This window comes from Lepidochelys kempii, chromosome 6 (genome assembly GCF_965140265.1).
Source record: "Lepidochelys kempii isolate rLepKem1 chromosome 6, rLepKem1.hap2, whole genome shotgun sequence".
In the NCBI taxonomy this organism is placed as follows: domain Eukaryota; kingdom Metazoa; phylum Chordata; order Testudines; family Cheloniidae; genus Lepidochelys; species Lepidochelys kempii.
The window spans coordinates 4401551-4421387 of record NC_133261.1 but is presented as its reverse complement, the minus strand read 5'-3'; the positions used below and the strand labels follow the sequence as shown (position 1 = coordinate 4421387).

At 46.1% G+C, this 19837-nt stretch overlaps 1 protein-coding gene across 13 annotated transcripts in view; it reads right to left on the bottom strand.

Annotated features, from left to right (window-relative positions):
• The window catches only part of LOC140912346 (NACHT, LRR and PYD domains-containing protein 1b allele 2-like), a 110299-nt gene that overhangs the window by 68172 nt on the left and 22290 nt on the right, over window positions 1-19837 (bottom strand). For 8 of the 13 annotated variants that reach the window (XM_073346583.1, XM_073346584.1, XM_073346581.1 and 5 more), the window contains 3 exons: window positions 19175-19596; window positions 2110-2282; window positions 1688-1796 (listed from right to left, as the gene is read on the bottom strand). In XM_073346583.1, coding sequence (XP_073202684.1) covers window positions 19340-19596 — 257 coding nt within the window. In that variant the 3' untranslated portion in view covers window positions 1688-1796; window positions 2110-2282; window positions 19175-19339. Of the gene's footprint in view, window positions 1-1687; window positions 1797-2096; window positions 2283-17305; window positions 19597-19837 lie in introns of those variants that run through there. The other 5 variants (XM_073346580.1, XM_073346587.1, XM_073346589.1 and 2 more) reach the window with 3 other exon arrangements.

Genomic DNA, 19837 nt, shown 5'->3' with positions numbered 1-19837 from the left:
CAGCAGAACTGTACCTGGAATACCCCAATGGAGGGACTCACCCTCAACTGAATGGCACTTGCTAGGCAGGGGACATGGATTCCAAAGCCCAATGAAAGGGGGGAGTGGGAGCATTTTTATGTGGTTGTGTAGGCCCTGCTTAAGGATCCCAGACACCATTTACTGCTTCCTTTCCCCATGGTATAATAAAAGAGCTAATTTAGATTCAATTGGGAGTTTTGTTACGTGCTGAAATCACTGATACCTAGGTCTAAGTATTAAATCTACTTTGTGATAGTGTCTCTATTGCAAGAGATTGCCCAGTGTGTACCAGCAGTAAGGCTCCCCACACTAACAGCTGAAATCATTGAGAGCAGTGTTGGGGGGGACCTGAAGACATCGTGGCCAACAAAGCAGCTGGTGGAGAGGGCCAGAGCAGAGCTCTGCAGAGGCATGGCAATCGGCTGTTGGGGTGACAATCGAGTGCCTGAGCAGTGGAGCATGTAAGATGCCTCCTTATTGCGCCCCCTGCCTTCCACACAGGAACTCTGTGACTGAACCTCTGAACTCTGGGGCTGCACTGGCCAAGGACAGCAACTGTGAGTGGGATACAGAGAAGGGATGGGCACATTAAAGGGACTTTGGAGTTGCTGGACTTAAGACCATGAGGGGAAAAGGATGCTGCCCAACTTACTTGGGGGTGGGTCTTTTGCTCACGGTTTGTGTTTATGAACCCTAGTCGTGGTGTTTTCCCAAATTAATGCTGAGTTACTTCCCTCCTTTTATTAAAAGGCTTTTGCTACACTCGGACTCTGTGCTTGCAAGAGGGGAAATATTGCCTCTTAGAGGTGTCCAGGGTGGTGTGTAATTGTCCCAGGTCACTGGGTGGGGGCTCAAGCTGGTTTTGTGTAGTACGGTTGAAAAGGAGCCCCTAGATACTGAACCCGGCCCCTGTTGCTCCTGGTCCACCTGACAGAAGGGTTACACTAATGTCCAACCTAAACCTCCCTTTAAACAAATTGCTCCTTGTCCTAACCTCAGAGGTTAAGAACAACAATTTTCTCACTCCTCCTTGTAACAACCTTTTATGTACTTGAAAATTGTTATCATACCCCCTCTCAGTCTTCTCTTCTCCAGACTAAACAAACCCAATTTTTTCAATCTTCCCTCATAGGTCATGTTTTCTAGACCTTTTAATCATTTTTGTTGCTCTTCTCTGGACTTTCTCCAATTTGTCCACATCTTTCCTGAAATATGGCACCCAGAACTGGACACAATACTCCAGCTGAGACCTAATCAGCGCAGAGCAGAGTGGAAGAATTACTTCTCATGTCTTGCTTACAACACTCCTGCTAATACATCCCAGAATGATGTTTGCTTTTTTTGCAACAGTGTTACACTGTTGACTCTTATTTAGCTTGTGGTCTACTATGACCCCCAGACCCCTTTCCACAATTCTCCTTCCTAGGCAGTCATTTCCCATTTTGTATGTGTATAACTGATTGTTCCATCCTAAATGGAGTACTTTCCATTTGTCCTTATTGAATTTCATCCTATTTACTTCAGACCATTTCTCCAGTTTGTCCAGATCATTTTGAATTTTAATCCTATCGTCCAAAGCACTTGCAACCCCTCCCAGTTTGGTATCATGCACAAAATTTATAAGTGTCCTCTCTATGCCATTATCTAAGGCCTTGTCTACACTTACCGGGGGTTTGACGTGAGGCAATCGATGCATCAGCGGTCACTTTAGCGGGTCTAGTGAAGACCTGCTAAATCAACTGCAGATCACTCTCCCGTCCACTCCTGTACTCCACCTGAATGAGAAGAGCCAGGAGAGTCAAAGGGAGGGCATCTCCAGTCGATATCACGGAGTGTGGACCCCGTGGTAAGTAAATCTAAGCACGTCGACTTCAGCTACAATATTCAGGTAATGAAGTAAATATCTGAAAACATGAAATTGACTAATCTAAAAATCCTACGGCCATGAAATTGACCGTGAATTTGGTAGGGCCTAAATATAGGCATCTAAACCTTGATGGCAGGGAGGACACACCACTCTAAAACAAGGACATGGGCTTGGCTGAAGACCACCTGGGAGGGTTTGGCCCCATAAGGAAATGGCCTTACCTGTAGGGCAATCCCTCAGGCCCGGACATGCCTGACCTCTTGTCTCACACCCTCTCTGGTTGCCACATTCTTGATCGTGATGACCAGTTCCAGCTGGTGTCTTCCCCGCAATGCCCTCACTGGGGTCTTCTGTGGCTCAGCCCTCCGGTCAAGTCATGTATCGTTTCAGTTCACTGCCAAGGTAACAAAATCCCGATTGGTATAAACAAAAAGATCTCTTGCCCCTCTTGGGTTTGACTTCAGTTCCTCCCTCTTGTCAGGGTGTTGCCCCCCTCCCCCGGTTTTCCTCTGCTGGGAGTCCAAGTACCACTAAAACTTGCCTTCCACCCCATCACGGCCCTCTGTCTGATTCCCTGATCCTCACAGCCTCTAGTTCTGGACTCCCCTCCACTCTAGAGCCCCACCACAGACTCCTAACCTTACTTCTGTAACTCTACTCTCCGGCCACAGCCAACCCCAAGTTACTAGCCCATCCTCCAGGGAGAGAGAACTCACTTTAGCTCCGCTCTCCTGGGTCTCTCCTCCGCAATGGACTTCCCCCAGCCCCTCACAAAGCCTAGTTGTGCCTTCTCCAGCCAGGAGGCAATTCATTAATCACCTTCCAGGTGTGGAGCATGCCTAATTGGGGTTCTTCCCCTTGCCTTGCAGGTGATGGGGGTCACTCCACCACAGGGCCAATGAGTAAACAGGGTGTGGGGTTGGAAAGCTGGAGCAGCAGCAAACTACAACAACTAGAAGCTGCTGTTTACAACCAGCAAGATGAACCAGCCACAGAGCGACCCACCACAACCCAGGACCTTTTCCCCCCAACCCTCTACATGCATGCTGCACCCCAGCTACAGCCTTGGATGGAGAGGAGGGGTTTCCACTGCCTACAGCAGCTGGTTGGGCAGGTAGGTTGATCATGTCTATCCAGACATGGTGTCATAAACATACAGCTAAGGGTAGCCTAGGATTCCTCCTTACCTGTAGGGGGTTAAGAAGCTCAAATAGCCTGGTTGGCACCTGAAAGAAGATACTTTCAAATCTTGGGATGGGGGAAGGTTTTGTTTGTGCTCTTGTTTTTGTGTGGTTGTTCTCTCTTGAGACTGAGATGGGCCAGACAGAAATCCATCTTCTCCAACCCCTCCCAATCCAAGTGTCCAATATTGCAACCAGTATAGGTGAGCCAGGCAAGGCGGATTAGTTTATCTTTTGTTTTTCTTGTGAATTTTTCCTGTGCTAAGAGAGAGGTTTATTCCTCTTTTCTGTACCTTTAACGTTTTTCCCACAGGGGAATCCTCTGTGTTTTGAATCTGAATACCCTGTAAAGTATTTTCCATCCTGATTTTACAGAGATGATTTTTACCTTTTTTTTTTTAATAAAATCCTTCTTTTAAGAACCTGACTGATTTTTCCATTGTTCAAAGACCCAGGGGTTTGGGTCTTTGATCATTTTGTAACCAATTGAATAGGATATTATTCTCAAGCCGCCCCAGGAAAGGGGGTGTAAGGGCTTGGGGTGATTGCTGGGGGAAGAGGAACTCCAAGTAGTCCTTTCCCCTGGTTCTTTGTTAAATCACTTGGTGGTGGCAGCGTTACTTAAACCCAAGGTACAAGGGAGAATTTGTGCCTGGGGAGTTTTTAACCTAAGCTGGTAGAAATAAGCTTGGGGGTCTTTCATGCGGGTCCCCATGTCTGTACCCTAAAGTTCAGAGTTGGGAGGGAACCCTAACATGGTGGCAGAGCAGTGGGATAATTTTGAACCAGAAGCACAGAGGGTTTAAACTAAACTTTTCTCTCTCTCTCAGTCTCCTTTTGGCTGCTTGGAAGCAGGGAGAGGTTTTGAGCTGAGAGCAGCTGGAGTTCTTCTCTGCCTAAAGGCAGGGTAGTTAACCTCCTGCAGGGAAATTCACAAGTTATTTTTCCCCCTAACTCTCAGGTATAGCTAGAGTTAAGCACAAGAAAGCAGAAAAATGATTACCAGTAAAGAAGCTAATAAACCAGAGCTGGCTAGACTGGAAGCATAAGAGAAAGAAAATGAACATGAGAGACTAATGGAATTAAAACAACTAGAAATAAATGCACAGGAGGCTGCCCTCAAGAGAGCTATGGAGGACCAGAAACATGAACAGGCTGTTATGGAGTTGAAGAGACAAAATCCTTCAGCTGCTGGCTCCACTTCCCCAAAAATCCACAAATGGGAGTGACTATGTCCACAGTATGATGAATCCAATGAAATTGCTGAATATTTTCTCACCTTTGAGAGATTCTGCACACTCCATGCAATTCCTGATGAGCACAAGATGACCACATTGGTAGCAAAATTGACTGGCAGAGCTCTGGACATATTCAATAAGATGCCCATTGATGATGCTTCAAACTATGATAAATTTAAGGACTTGGTTTTGAAACAGTTTCAGGTTACACCTGAAACCTACAGAGTAAAATTTAGAGCCCTTAAGAGAGGGGCTGGACTAAGTAATGTGTCTTATGTAAGCCAGATGAAGGATCTGTTCGATAAATGGGTCAAAGGAAGGGGTATAACTAGCTTTGAAGGAATGGGTGATTTGATGATACAGGAGCAGTTCCTGACTATGACTGATGTAAAACAGTGTTTATGGGATAAGAAAATGGACTCAGCAGAAAGTCTTGCTTCTTATGCTGATCAATACGAGCAGTCCCAGACCACCAGAGAGGCGAGGAAAATTGGAACCGAATGGGTGGAGGTAACAGAGAGGAACAACCCTGGTCTCAGTTTGGGGGGATACCAGAAGTGACACCCTCAGACCACAACCTACCACCGAGGGCAGCCCAAGGCCCCAACTACACTCCAAGGAAAACCCCAGACCCCTTATCATTCCACCACACCATTCTCCAGCAACCCACCTTGCCCCAGTGACCAGTCATCTGGGCGATGTTTTAAATGTAAGGTTTTTTTTCTCCTGCTGATAATAGCTCATTTTAATTAATTAGCCTCTTACAGTTGGTATGGCTACTTCCACCTTTTCATGTTCTCTATATATGTGTGTGTGTATATATATAGATCTTCTTACTATATGTTCCATTCTATGCATTCGATGAAGTGAGCTGTAACTCGTGAAAGCTTATGCTCAAATAAATTTGTTAGTTTCTAAGGTGCCACAGGTACTCTATTCTTTTTGCAGATACAGACTAACATGGCTGCTACTCTGAAACCTGTCATTATGCAAGGCACTAAAATCTTGATGGTTCCCATTAACTAGGAAAACTGGTTACAAATGGTTTATTTACCTAAAAGCCTTCCTGTGTACTGTGGGCCAACCCAGGAAGAAAGGAGACTAGGGGTCTTAGAGTGACATGTGACCATGTCACATGATACTGGAATCCATCTTAAATCTGGTACTTTTCCATTTAGAAGGAGGGGTGGGAACCCAGAGAGACAAAAGATTCCCGCCTTGTGCCAAAGCTATAAAAGGGGGTGGAGCAGGACAAAGGCGGCTGCCAGTCATGAGAAGACCCCTACTTACCACCTAAGATGTCTGCTGGAACCAACAAGGACTGTACCAGGGGAAAGGATTGGGCCCAGACTAGGAAGGAGCCTAGTCTGTGAAAGAAACTTATTGGAACATCTCTGAGGGTGAGATATTACCTGTAATCAGTTTCTTAATGTATTATGCTTAGACTTGCATGTTTTTGCTTTATTTTGATTGGTGACTTACTTTGTTCTGTCTGTTATTACTTGAAACCACTTAAATCCTACTTTTTATCCTTAATAAAATCACTTTTGTTTATTATTAAACCCAGACTAGGTGATTAATACCTGGGGGAGCAAACAGCTGTGCATATCTCTCTATCAGTGATATAGAGGGCAAACAATTTATGAATTTACCCTGTATAAAATGGATTTATTTGGGGTTTGGATCCAATTGGGAGCTGAGTGTCTGGGTGCTGGAGACGGGTAACCTGCTAAATTGTTTTAGTTAAAATCTGCAGCTTTGGGGGTATGGCCCAGACCCTGAGTCTGTGTTGCAGCAAGCTAGCGTGTCTGGCTCAACAAGGCAGGGTTCTGGAGGCCCAGGCTGGCAGGGAAAACGGGCTCAGAGGTAATTTCAGAACATCAGGTGAAAGTCCCAAGGGGATCTCTGTGACCGAACCCATCACAATGGTCATGGCTGTAAAATGGCTTAAACAACATGCCACACTACTGGCCAGGCAAGTAATGGGAAAAAACAGGGAAATAGAAGAGGTAACCCAGGCTTTGGAAGAAGCATCCCAGTCTATTGAGCACTGGAAAGCTCAAGGTCTTTTAGCAGGGCAGCAGGCAGTCCATGATATGCTCGAACAGATAAAACAGGAGAATAAAAAATTGGAAATAGCTGTAAAAAACCTGCAAAAAAAGATAAAAGGGTGGTTTCCCCTGTTACCCAACACCAGACTTCAAGTGCTTTTATAGTGCCTGAAGAATGGGGACAAAAATAAAAACAGGTGGCCCACACCAAATTAAAAGATGGAACTTGGAATGGATGCGGCATTGGGAACACATAAGATAACCCAGGTCGGCCACCATCCAATGGCCCATAGGCAGGGGCTACTGCTTTGCAACCACCACCTTATAATAAGAACCAGGTTTTGAAAAAACCTTCACCAAAACCTAAATCAATTCCTGTTAAAGCGGGAACACCGGGTAAAGGAGAGGGGGGAAGCCCAACACTGAAAATGAAGCACGGCACCTCACCAATACCTCAATTCACCCTTGATGTCACTCCACAAATAACTCAAAGTGGATTAAAACTATTAAAAAACACCTTAAAAGGGCCATAGCTCTGTAGTAATCTTGAAAAAAGGGAAACTATTGTGCCTTAAACCACTAGCTTGAGGTGGGTAACAGCCAGACTCAGTGCCTTAAAAATCAATAAATTAACTGCCCTAGTAAAAGCGGTCAGTCAACCTCCTGCCCCACCCCATCTGAAAATTTTAATAAGTGTTTGGCATGGTTACACAAATGTTCACAATTGTTAAACGCAGTGGCAATTAACATTGTACAAAAGCCAATGCTAGTGCAAACTTTGCTAGGACCATTAAATAGTCACACTATTGGCTTTAATAATAATGTGACTCGAATGGTTAAACGTGTGGCTCAAAAGCATTTCAAGCTATCTTGTGCGTTAGCCACGTTAAAAAAAACCCCACAAAAATGCCAAAAAAAAGCTCCTGGCGAACAAAATTCAAACATATATTATGTTAACAGCAGGAAAAATGGATCTTAAGAAGCTAAAGCAAATAGTGTTACAAGCACGGCCTCCGAATTTGCAAAATACAAAAATGCCTGGTATAAAAATAAAGGTAGAAATATGCCTTGATATAACTGAATTAAAAAAATAAATACTGCTCTCAAACAACAGAAAGGGCCCCCCGTAAATAAGTTGCAAACACAGTTAAGGAAGTAAAAAAACAAAGGAACTAAAATACTCTCCCCGTGGCCAAGGCCCAGGTTGGAGAGGTTGTAAAATAAAACCAAAAAAACAAACAAAAGAAGAAAATGGGTGTTGCCTAAAGTGCTCAAGCAAAAAAATCAAAATCTTTTTTAAAAAGTTATGAGCGCAGGTGCAGGAATGCATAATTAGCAAAAAATCAAAATACATACAAGGCTATAACAAAGGTTACTAAAGTAACTGTTTTGGCTTCTGAATTAAATAATCCTGTGGTTAGCAATCAGGTGGCATAGAACAGCCCGCCCCGAGACTCAGAATGCATTTTTCAGCAACCCATGACAATAGATGTCTGCCCCCCCACCCCCACTTAAGCATCCGAGTCGGGGACGGGCTTGTAACTTTTCCATGAAACACGGGAGCAAAAATCCACATAGTAAAAAACATATTGAGTGCATACCCAATTACAAAGACAAAGAATATCACAAAACAAGCAAACATATAACGTAAAAACACCACCTCTCCAGTTTAGTGCACATGCCATTCACAAAAAGTGTGCTATCTCACACACACACCCCAAAATTAAAACTAAAACAATAAACAACTGAAAATAATCATAAATTTCCCAAACACACACATGCAGCCAAACAGCTAACAACAGTGGGAAAGGGAGACTATCATGTCTGTGATATTACTCTACACATAAGACTATTTCTCCACTGAGTGATGTTGAATGCACCATGGGGGCACAGAACAACTAATAAAATCAGCCTTATAATGGGAACCCTGATTGTCACCTTGATTATGGAGAGGAAGCGGTGCTGGACAGACACTCCATGCCTGGGGACCTGGCACAAAGCAGCTGGCTGTTTTGTTCTCTCCCAAAATGGCCACCGGGGTGTCTTCACAGTCCCAGGGTAGGGCCCTAATGAAATTGATGCTAGCATCCATCTCAGCAGGGGGTCACTAAAAGGGGCTGATTCTCTCCCCAGGCTCTGCTATTCAACCAGCTATGGGGCAAGTTACATTTCAAACCTCTTGTGGGATGTAGAAAGTTGGTTAATTTAGGAGCCCTGGGCTCAATTCCCAGCTCTCCCATAGATTTGAGGAAAATCTCCTCACCTCGCTGTGTCTGTAAAAGGGAGAGGACGATCCTTCACTCCACAAAGGTCTGTGTGGCCTGTTTACACTGTAAACTCTTCAGGGCAGGAACTGGTCTACACTTAAAAATTAGATCAACCTAACTTATGTCACTCAGGGCTATGAAAAATGCCATGTCCTGAGTATCAGAGTTAGGAAAACCTAACCCCAGTGGAGTCGCAGCTAGGTCAATGGGACAATTCTTCCCTCAAACTAGCTACCGCCTCTCAGAGATGGAGTAACCATAGCGACGGGAAAACCCCTTCTGTCCATGCAGTTAGTAGCTACACTACAGTGTAGCCATGGCCTTACTCTGTGTACGGCCAGTGCCTAACACAGTGGAGCCCGCCCGCTTGCTGCGGTCTCTAGGCAATGAGCCCTATGTGTACAATAGCCCCTAGGGAAGCAGCGTCCATGGGGCTCTGGTGTCTGCATTTGCCTAGGATATAGACACTGCCTAGGTTCCCTTGTGCGGGCGGTGCAATATCACTCGCTTACTAATTCCAGCATCTTGGACTTTGGTGACTGGTTTCGATGCCTCTTTTTCTTGCCGAACTCTACTAACACGATTTCTAGCACGTGTCCTCTTTGGTCAGCATTTACACTCCAGTAACACCGCGAGACCTCACTAAGATCAGTGCAGCGCCAGGCCCTTGGGGCCCAGACATCTAGGCAGGGCCCTACAAAACTCATGGTCCCTTCCGGTCAGTTTCACAGTCATGGGATTTTCTAAATAGTCAATTTCACGGTTTTGGGGATTTACACTTGAAATTTCACAGTGTTGTAACCATGGGGATCGCCACCCTTACTTCTGAGCTCCTGCTGGCGGGGGCGCCGCCTTCAGCAGTGGGAGGCCGGAGAGCAGAGGCTGCTGGCCGAGAGCCCAGCTCTGAAGGCATTGCAGAAGTGAGGGTGGCATACCCTTATTTCTGTACTACCTTCAGATCTGGGTTCTGAAGGCAGCGCAGCCCGGGCGCTTCCTGCAGCCAAGGCAGATTCCCACAGGTGGGTCTGACCCAGCCCCACAAGCAGCCCATGCAAAAGAGGATGTCCCCATCCCTTCTCACCCTGGCCAGGTCTAGCAGCCGGAGCCCAGCACACAGTAGGAGCCCCCACACACACGCAATAGCCAGATTTTATGCAGGAGATAAGATTTCATGACGCGTTTTCCACGGCCGTGAATTTGGTAGGGCCCTACACATAAGCTATGTATTCACTGCAAAGTCAAGGCAGGATTGTAGCATGGGTAGGCATACCCGCCTAGCTAGCATGGGTTACCACAGCAGTGAAGATGCGTCAGCATGGGCTCGCCACCAATTCTGGACTCCAATACCATCTGGGATCTTGGGCCACAGGCACCCTGAGCCAGGCCTCAGTTTCTCCAATTTTGGTGCCCCAAAAAAGCATAAATTTCCCAAATAAATCATGAGATCTTAGGCACAGGTGCCCTGAGCTGTTCCTCAGTACTCAGAGTGCCATTTCACACTGAAATCCTTGCCACCATATCTTCATGACTAGAGTTACCCATGACAGCAAGATGAAAGCTAGCCTGGGTATGCTACCTACACTTAAGATGTACCTGTAGTGAGAAAGAACCCCTCTCCCGCATTTACAGGCTGACTAGACAAGACCAACACAGGGTGGGAAGCGGACACAAAGAAACAGAAGTAACTTGCCCAAGGTCACCCAGTAAGTCAGTGGCAGAGCTGAGATTTGACCAGAGGTTTCCTGAGTTCCAGGCCTGGGGCCTTAGCCATTGAATCATACTGACACCAGGAAACACATGACCATTTTATTGTGTAACCCTACTGTGACTTTTCAGCACCAGGTCAGGAATGGAGCTGGAAGATGAAGGAACCACTCATGTTTAAGGCACTGGTGTGCCAGCTCTTCCAGGCTTCCCTGGGGGGCACTTGGGCATTGTGACAGAGATTGCAATGTCCTGCCCCATCCTGAACAAACCTTACTGAATTAAGTGCAAGCCACTTTGGAGTCTCTTGTAATAAATGCAAAGTTTATGCGTCATTGTGGGATTTTATGGAACATCTCTAAGAGGGAGACAGGCCCAGCGTAAACTCTGGGAAGTGTTATGATTGTCAGAAGACTCTTTTACACAATGGGCCAGACAATAATAATTTTTTTAGTTGAGTGAGTTGTCTAGGAGATGCTTGGGAGGAAGGGAATGCAAATGCCCACCTCTGGATCCATCCTTCTGAAGCTGTGCCCTGAGGGGAAACCCATTGCCTGCTGATTACCTGTTCCCAGAGCCCCAGGATCTGAGGCCCAAACTGCATAAGGGAGTGACTCTCACATTCATGTGGGTGCTTGTTTTAAGCAAAAAGGGTTATGAACTTGTAAAGAGAGAAAATCCCCTCATGGGGGGGGTAGGGGGGGGCTGAAGGACTGACTCCTACCAGAGCTCTTGTTGGAGCCAGGGGATGGTCTTTGGGAAGTTTCCCCCCCCATAATGTGTTCACCTTGAAAATAAATGGACTTGCTTAGAAAGAGCTGTGTGGTAACTTAACTGTGGGCAGTCACGCTGCTCAAGGCCTCTGAGGAGAAAGCAAAGCAGGCCTGCTTAGGCAGCCGGGCTTACTGGGGAACTCACAATGTAGGCAGGGAGGTGGGCAGCCTGGAAATACCTTGGCTGGAGGGAAAGAGAGATGTGTTTCTCCTTCCAAGAGAGGTGATGGCTGGGGAATTGGAAGCCTGGGAGCTGGCATCCTTGGAGGACCTTGGCGGGGGAGTACAAGTGCAATTGCCATGAATTGTGACAGGCACATCACTTGATCTCAGGTTGAGATTTTCCATGTGCCTAGGACATTTAAACCGTGTTAAAAGGGGCGGGAACTGGCTGCCTTTATCCCTGAGGTGGCTTTAAAAATCCCAGCTTCAGTGCCTCGTTTTCGCATCTGGGATAATCCTCTTTCCTTTGCCTGCCTGGTCCATTTACTCTGTGAGCTCGTCAGGGCAGGAACGGTCTTATTATATGCCCCTGTGCAATGGCCAGCACCGTGGGACTGTGATCTCAGCCAGCCGCAGAGAAGCATGGATTTGCAGTCTCAGTCTCCTTCTCACTATTAGACAAAAGTCCTGGACCACTGAAAACTCCCTGCTCTTTGGATATGTGTTATAAGCCTGGGAAATAATCATGTACACTTTCCCCCCGAATGTTTAGACAGAGAGACATATTGATGGGAAAAGACAGACAGACAGACATCGACCTCGACAGCAAATTCCTGGAATTTCTAATGCTTCTGATCAGGACGGTCCCATCTCTAGTTCATTCCCAGCACAGCAAAATGAAAGAGAAACAACAGAGGCACTGGGATTCCCTTGAGATCTAATCTCCCCTCCCCAGCTCATTCCTTACCAGCTCTCGGCGGGACAATGAGTCTCTCTGCCAGGTCTCCCTGGCTGACAGCTCTCAGAGCCCCTGCAGCCACCTCCATGCCATAGTCCTCCCCGTAGGAGCTGAGCAGCAGGTCGGCAGGGGCTGGGGGATCCACATGTGTCAGTCTCGCTAAGGGGATGCGTCCATATCCTTCCTTCAGTTCGATTTCACCCAGTTTGTCCTCGAATCTCTGGAGCGTCTCCTCCTCCAGCTGCTCCAGCGTCTCCAGCAGGAGATCTCTCCTCAACCTCTCCATGCTGGCTCCTCGGACAATAGCTGATCACACGGCCCTGGGTATCAGAGGCAGGAATCTGCACCTGTGGCTGAAGCGAGTAGCAAGAATTGTGCCCAGAGGAATCAGGAAGTTCTGGGATGGGAAACCTCTGACAAATAGCCTGACAAACGAGATTCCTTCTGCAGAACGGCCAAAGTCCATATCTGATCATGGGTTGTTGGCCAGGATATAGATTAGGACTGCACACAGCTCTCTGCTCACAGCAGAGCTCCTCCTGGAGTCAGGTGCAGGTGTGCACAGAGACCACAAGGAGACTCTGGCCTGCATGTAGCCTCTAATGTTTTGGTGAGTATCACTGATTGTTTTCAAGGTGACTTATCACATTCAGTGTCGCTCAGTGGGGAAATCGACTCTGCCTCTTGTTTCTCTTCCTTCCCCATCCTCCTCTCTCTGTTTTCTCCATCTTCACTTGTTCTGAATCTCTGTCTCTGTCTCACCGGCAGCCACTCCTGAGTCCCATCAGCCAAGGGCTCTGCTCCTGGCCTCTTTGAAGGGTCATCAGTAAACGTCCAAACCCGCACTCCAATGAGGCACAGGGATAAATGTTCTGCTCTACTTGGGGCTGGTGAGGCCTCAGCTGGAGTATTGTGTCCAGTTCTGGGTGCCGCACTTCAAGAAAGATGTGGACAGATTGGAGAGATAGTCCAGAGGAGAGCAACTGAAATAAGAGTTTCAGGCCATGTCTACTGTATTGGCATAGCTATGCAAGCATAACTCCCTAGTGTAGATGCAGCCAACAGCGATGGAAGGCATTTTTCCCTGGGTGTAGGAACACCCTCTCCCTGATCAATGGTAGCTAAGTTGACGGATACATTTTTCTGTACACCTAGTTGCGACCACACCTAGGGGTTAAGTTGGCATAGATACAGAGCTCAGGGGTATAGATTTTTCACACCCTGAGTGCCGTGGCTACATCAACCTAAATTTGAAATGTAGACCAGGCCCTAGAAAACCTGATCTGTGGGGAAAGGTTGAAAGAATTGGGCCCGTTTAGTCTAGAGAAGAGAAGGCAGGGGGCATGATAACAGTTTTTAAAAGGTTGTTAAAGAGGACGATGATCAGTCGTTCTCCAGGTCAGCTGAGTGTAGGACAAGAAGTAATTGACTTAATCTGCAGCAAGAGAGACTTAGGTTAGATGTTAGGAAAAACTTTCTTACACTAAAAGAAAAGGAGGACTTGTGGCACCTTAGAGACTAACCAATTTATTTGAGCATAAGCTTTCGTGAGCTACAGCTCACTGCATCAGATGCATCCGATGAAGTGAGCTGTAGCTCATGAAAGCTTATGCTCATATAAATTGGTTAGTCTCTAAGGTGCCACAAGTCCTCCTTTTCTTTTTGCGAATACAGACTAACACGGCTGCTCCTCTGAAACCTTTCTTACACGGAGGATAGGTAAGCACTGGCCCAGGTTACATCGGGAGGTTGTGGAATCCCCATCACTGGAGCTTTTTAAGAACAGGTTGGACAAACACCTGTCAGGGATGTGCTAGGTTTACTTGGTCCTGCTGCAGTACAGGAGGCTGGACTGGACTAGAAGACCTCTCAGGGTCCTTTCCAGCCCTGCATTTCTATGATTGATGGGGGCAAAGCAGCTGACACATCTCAGTCACTGTTCCACTCAGTCTGCAAACATAAAATGCAAGTTTTTAGGGTCCATACAGAAGTAACTGGCTGAAATGATCTGCCCTGTGTTATACAGGAAATCAGACTGCATGATTTAATAGTCCCTTCTGGCCCTAAACATCTATGACTCAGGTAGCCATCAGTGTATCAGCCACACTCGAGTCAGACTGGGAGGAGTTGCTTCATGATCAGGAAGGCTGGACATGTATTTTTTTATTAAAGGAAATCTTTGATTGTGTACAGTCAGTAAAATTATACCAGGAGCAGCTTACACACATACAAGTGGACTGGATCTGGTTGACTGGGTGGATGTTTAACAAACTGGATGAGTGGTGTTAAAACCCTTTCAGTCATTCCTACCCCCATCCTTATTTTGAAAAGGAAATACTTAAAAAGAGAAGGGGGAGCTTAAAATCAAAATGAAAGATTTTGTTTTGAATTAAATGTTTCATTCAACCCCCAAAAATGTTTTAACTTTTTGATTTGCCAAAATTTTCAAAAAATAGTGTTTTTAGATCAACCCAGAATGAGTCTCCAGGAACTTTTCTACTCGAGTAGGAGCAGAGAGGTTACTTTACCTCTGTATTTGGCACTGATGTGACTGCCACTGGAATCCTGTGTCCACTTCTGGTGTTCACAGTTCAAAAAGAATATTGAAAAATTGGGGGGATCAGAGAAGAGCCACAAGAATGATTAACAAATTAGAAAACCTGTCTTATACTGTGACACTCAAGCAGCTCAATCTATTTAGCTTAACAAACAGAAGGTTAAGGCTGACTTGATTACCGTCTATAAGTACTTACTGTGATGTTGAATTCCATATGTTTTATGGAAATATGCTAATGAGCGTGAATATAATGTAACTGGAATATGCTTCATGCAAAAGGTGTCTTGTAAGGTATCATTACAAAGCTTATAATCTACTGAGTGTGTTTATCCTATTTGTATGTATGTATCATTCTTTTATCTAAAGCTAGAAATATGAAGTATTACTCTGAAGTCCTATGAAATTATGCAAAGTTTAGATCATTAATGGTGGTTTAGAATCTTGATGGCTCCCATTGACTAGGACAATTGGTTGTAGATGATTTATTTACCTGCAAGCCTTCTTGTGGACCTCGGGGCCAGCCTGTGGGTAATGAAAAATGAGGTCTTACAGTGACATGTGACCATGTCACCTGATACTGAAATCCATCTTAAACCTGGTGCTTTTCCATTTAGGAGGAGGGGTGGAAACCCAGAGAGACAAAGGATTCCCGCCTTTGGTCAAAGCTATAAAAGGGGTGGAGCAGAACGGGGAGGGGGGGCTGCCAGTCATGAGAAACCCCTAGTTACCACCTGAGCTGGAACTGACAAGAACTGTACCAAGGGAAAGGACTGGGCCCAGACTAAGAAGGAGTCTAGTCTGTGAAAGAAGCTTATTGGAACAACTCTGAGGGTGAGATTTACCTGTATTCAGTTTCTTAAATGTATTAGGCTTAGACTTGCGTGTTTTGTTTTATTTTGTTTGGTAACTTACTTTGTTCCGTCTGTTATTACTTGGAACCACTTAAATCCTACTTTTTATGCTTAATAAAATCACTTTTGTTTATTAATTAACCCAGAGTAAGTGATTAATCCCTGAGGGAGCAAACAGCTGTGCATCTCTCTCTATCAGTGTTATAGAGGGCAGACAATTTATGAGCTTACCCTGTATAAGCTTTATACAGAGTAAAACAGATTTATTTGGGGTTTGGATCCCATTGGGAGCTGGGTGTCTGAGTGCTGGAGACAGGAGTACCTGCTGAGTGGTTTTCAGTAAAAGCCTGAAGCTTTGGAGATGTGGTTCAGACCCTGGGTCTGTGTTGCAGCAGGCTTGCATGTCTGGCTCCACAAGACAGGGTCCTGGAGTCCCAAGCTGACAGGGAAAATGGACTCAGAGGTAGTTTCAGCACATCAGCTGACAGTCCCAAGGGGGTCTCTGTGACCGAACCCGTCACACCCACATGGGTAACAAATATTTAATAACGGGCTCTTCAATCTAGCAGAGAAAAGTCTAACATGATCCAGTGGCTGGAAGCTGAAACTAGACGAATTCAGAAGGAAATAAGGTGTACATTTTAAACATTGAGAGTAATTAGCCATTGGAACAATTTACCAACTATCATAGTGGATTCTCCACTCTTAAAACAAGATTGGATGTTTGTTCTAAAAAAATCTGACTATATGATCCCATGGTCTCTTCTGACCTAGCTTAAACTACTGGGGGACTTGGGGGGTCAGCACTGCTCTGGGGGCCTAGAGTATCTGGGCCCACCATCCCAAGAAAAGGGGGACTAGACAGGGAGTCAACATTCTGGGAGTACGTCTGAGAAGCCAGACTGAGAGGCAAAGTGTGGACATTCGGATCATAATTTACTGTTTGTATCACCACACTGTCTGATAGCCCCAGTCATGGCCCATTGCTGTACAAACAGAACAGAAAGATAGTCCCTGCCCCCAAAGAGCTTGTGATCTAAAGTACAAGACAAGAGACAACAGGTGGATACCGACAGACAGATGGGGAAGTACAAGGAAACAATCCTGGAGAAATACTGGAAAGTGTTATGGGGAGCGACTTGAGCACAGCAGCCTAGCTGCTGTCAAGTTTTATGTAAGCATCATGACAAAGGAGAGTTTTAAGGAGGGTTTTGAAGGAGGATAATGAGGTAAGTTTGTGAGTGTCTATGGGGAGCTCCTCCCGTGCACAAGGGAGACAACATGAAGGGAAAGGAATATTCCTCATGAAACGGTGGAGCTGTCCCTGTAGGAGAACGTGGAGCCTGAATGGAGTGAGTTCTTCGCAATGCTGGCAGAGAAGAAGGTATTCGGGTCAGTACCGATGGGAGCACTTTAGTAGAAGTGAATAGAGGGGGCCTCCAGCACTGAAGAGAGAGATCCCAGTGGCAAGGTCCTCTCCTGGAGCATTAACAAGATTGGCCCTGTTGTTTATCAGTATGGGATTGGGTGGTACCAAGATCGCGGGCACCATGATGATCTGCACCAGTGCCATCTGTACTGTGGAAGCCAGAATCACTGAGATGGTACCAAGTGGTACCTGAGATAATCCTAAATCCCCTGTTACAGTTCAGGGCACCTGCACCTCTGCTACCCCCTCATGGTCCACCAAGGGCATCCACTCTAGGCCCCCACCATCATCTCTTTTGGGCAGAGACCCATGTCTCCCTCCCCCCGCCCACCATCACCCCACCCTGGTCAGGGTGTTCAGGCTATTCCCAGCAAGCACACTGCTTAAAAGGCCAGTGTCCACGCTTTGCTATCTCTCCAGAGGCTACGCCCATGCATTGCCCGCAGTTATGTTATCACACCGCTCTTTCTGAGCGAGCACATTTATTCTTAAGGTGAAAACATTACAGAGAAAACATATCAAAACAATACAAGAACCTACACGCACACTAAAAGCTTACCAGAGGCCACTCATCTGTTTTATGGGGCCCTAGCAGATCAAGCCCTTCCAACCCTTCTGCAAGGACTGGAGTCTGGCTTGGACAGAAGGTCCTGTCTGTTTGCTGGATCAGGAAGAAGGCCCTGAGTCTGTTTAAACTCAGGCTATTTATCCAAAAGCCCTTTCTTTGTCTGTTGGTCTCCGGAGAACCTATTTGAACCAGTACTTGTGAGCCTCCCCTGCGAGGTGGAACCTTGTGGGTGGGGTTACAACCTGGCTGGCTTGCCTTAATCAACAACCACTGATTTTAGTTCCTGGAGGAGCTGGGATAGCACTTTTCCCTGGAGTAGAACACAATCATACATAAGCCATTCATTGAAAACAATGGACCTTATACTTCTTGTCACCAGAGGCAAACCACCAGCCTGTGAACACAAAAGTCAGACTACATGATCACAATGGTCTCTCCTGGCCTTAACATTGATGATCCATGAAATTCCCATCTCATTCACTACATGCCATCCAGCCCAGGCATCGATTTCACCAGACAAATATATACTGCTAAGGATGGTGTTGAGATTGTTGATGCTCCAGGGTGCCCAACTTTTGCCTTCCAAGAATGTGGAAGTTGGAAAAAACGAGCGGTTGATGTCAGTGTGATTGCTCAGGTGAGAAAGATTATTGGCCATGTGAAGAAAAGCCCTATACCCCCATCAAATTCGATGAATAGTTTCGGTTGGAAAAAAAATTGATTAGACTTTTTGAATCAGAAACAGGTGTTCTGATTTCAAATTTGACCAATTCAAAACCAACATGGAAAACACCTGAAATAGCCGAATACACTAAAACAAACAAAAATGGTTTCACATTGACTCATAATGTTTCGGCCGCTTCTAAAATAATTATTTTCGATTCAACAACAGAAGGAAAGAAACTGTTTTCTGTTCAAATCGAACAGGTTTTTTTTTGTTTGGATTTTTTGGTTCAGCCCCCAAGCCAGAAAATCCATCATTCGCTCTACTCTATTTGCAGTACCATGAGGCCTCCAGTCCCCCAGTGCTAATGTGACACCTTTGAGAGAGAGGCTTGTTGTCTGGAAAGTTTGTTCAATCAGTTCAGACCCCCTTGGCACTTACATAGATTGGGTTTTCCACTCTCTGGATACAAAACTGCAAAAGCACAGGGAGTCCTTTGGACTCCAGGTGTTCAGTCAGTGCAAAGTACTGATATTCCAGCTGGGAGGGTCGATGCAAAGTACTAGTCATTCTAGTTGACAGCAGCAAAGGTGGCATCAGAAATGGCTCACTCACATTTCCTTAGCTACAGACCACTGGAAATAACTGGGGACCTTAGAGGACTTTAATCTCCCCAAACTGGGGGTCTGATTCTCAGCACACCCACCCCACAGGAGAGATTTAATATCATTTCTGTACATTACCCTGCGATCAGTGAATGCACTTGAGCTCTTTGGTAGTTGGATCTGTTCGGGTGGATACTTTTGCCTACGCAGACCCCCATGGAAGTCTCAAAGGTGACTCTGAAGCACAGCAGACCAGACAGCTGAAGAAGTGGAGACTAAATAAGTGAGTAGCCAGGGGAGCATTTTCCATGAGGGAACCTTGACTTTGGAATTCACTCCCCCGAGTTCGGCTCAGGAAATAGAACCCAGGCAACCTGACTCCCAGCCCTGCCCCCTCACCAAACATTAAACCCCACTCACCTTCCAGAGCCAGGAACACTATCCAGGAATCCCAACTCCCACACCCTAGCTGTTCTCATCATGAGACAAATATTCACCTTAGCACAATAAGCTGGGTGTGTTAAGAAGCAGAGGACCTCAACCCGTAACAGAGTCAGCCGGGTGATGGACTCTGGCTGTTGGGCTTGTCATTTGGAATTGGGAGGAGATCTTCAACCACATCCTGTCCCCGCACTAGAAGGTTGCTGCCCCCAAGGGACAATCTATATCCCCTCAAGCTCTTCCACTAGAGGTCTGTGCTTCTCCTTCAGTGCCTGGTAGAGCCGGTCCTTGCAGTCCTTGTCCCATTTAGGCACTAGCTCGTACAGCTTCCTCATCTTCTCCACGCTAGATCTCTCTGCTCTGATGCTCTGGATTTGCTCCAGGTCCAGAACGGGGCCATACAACGAATCCAGGATGCTATCCACTGCCATCACTCGCTGGATCAACTGTTCTCGGTGCTGGTTGACAAAATGCTCATCTAGGAAGGGGAGAGAGAGAAGGAACTGAGGTTTATCATGCTGTCTTTTAATAATCTTACATTTCCCAAATGAATGTCACCTTATTTAGTCTTGCAGCTAGATATAGAGGGACCTCTCACCCAGTGCTAACATGCAGCCATTTCTAGAGTGGGGTGCAACAGTTGGTAGCCACATAGCAGCACTGAGCAGAGATGCCTCTTCCAGCGCTGAAGTGTAGCCACCTCTCTTGTGGATCTTGAC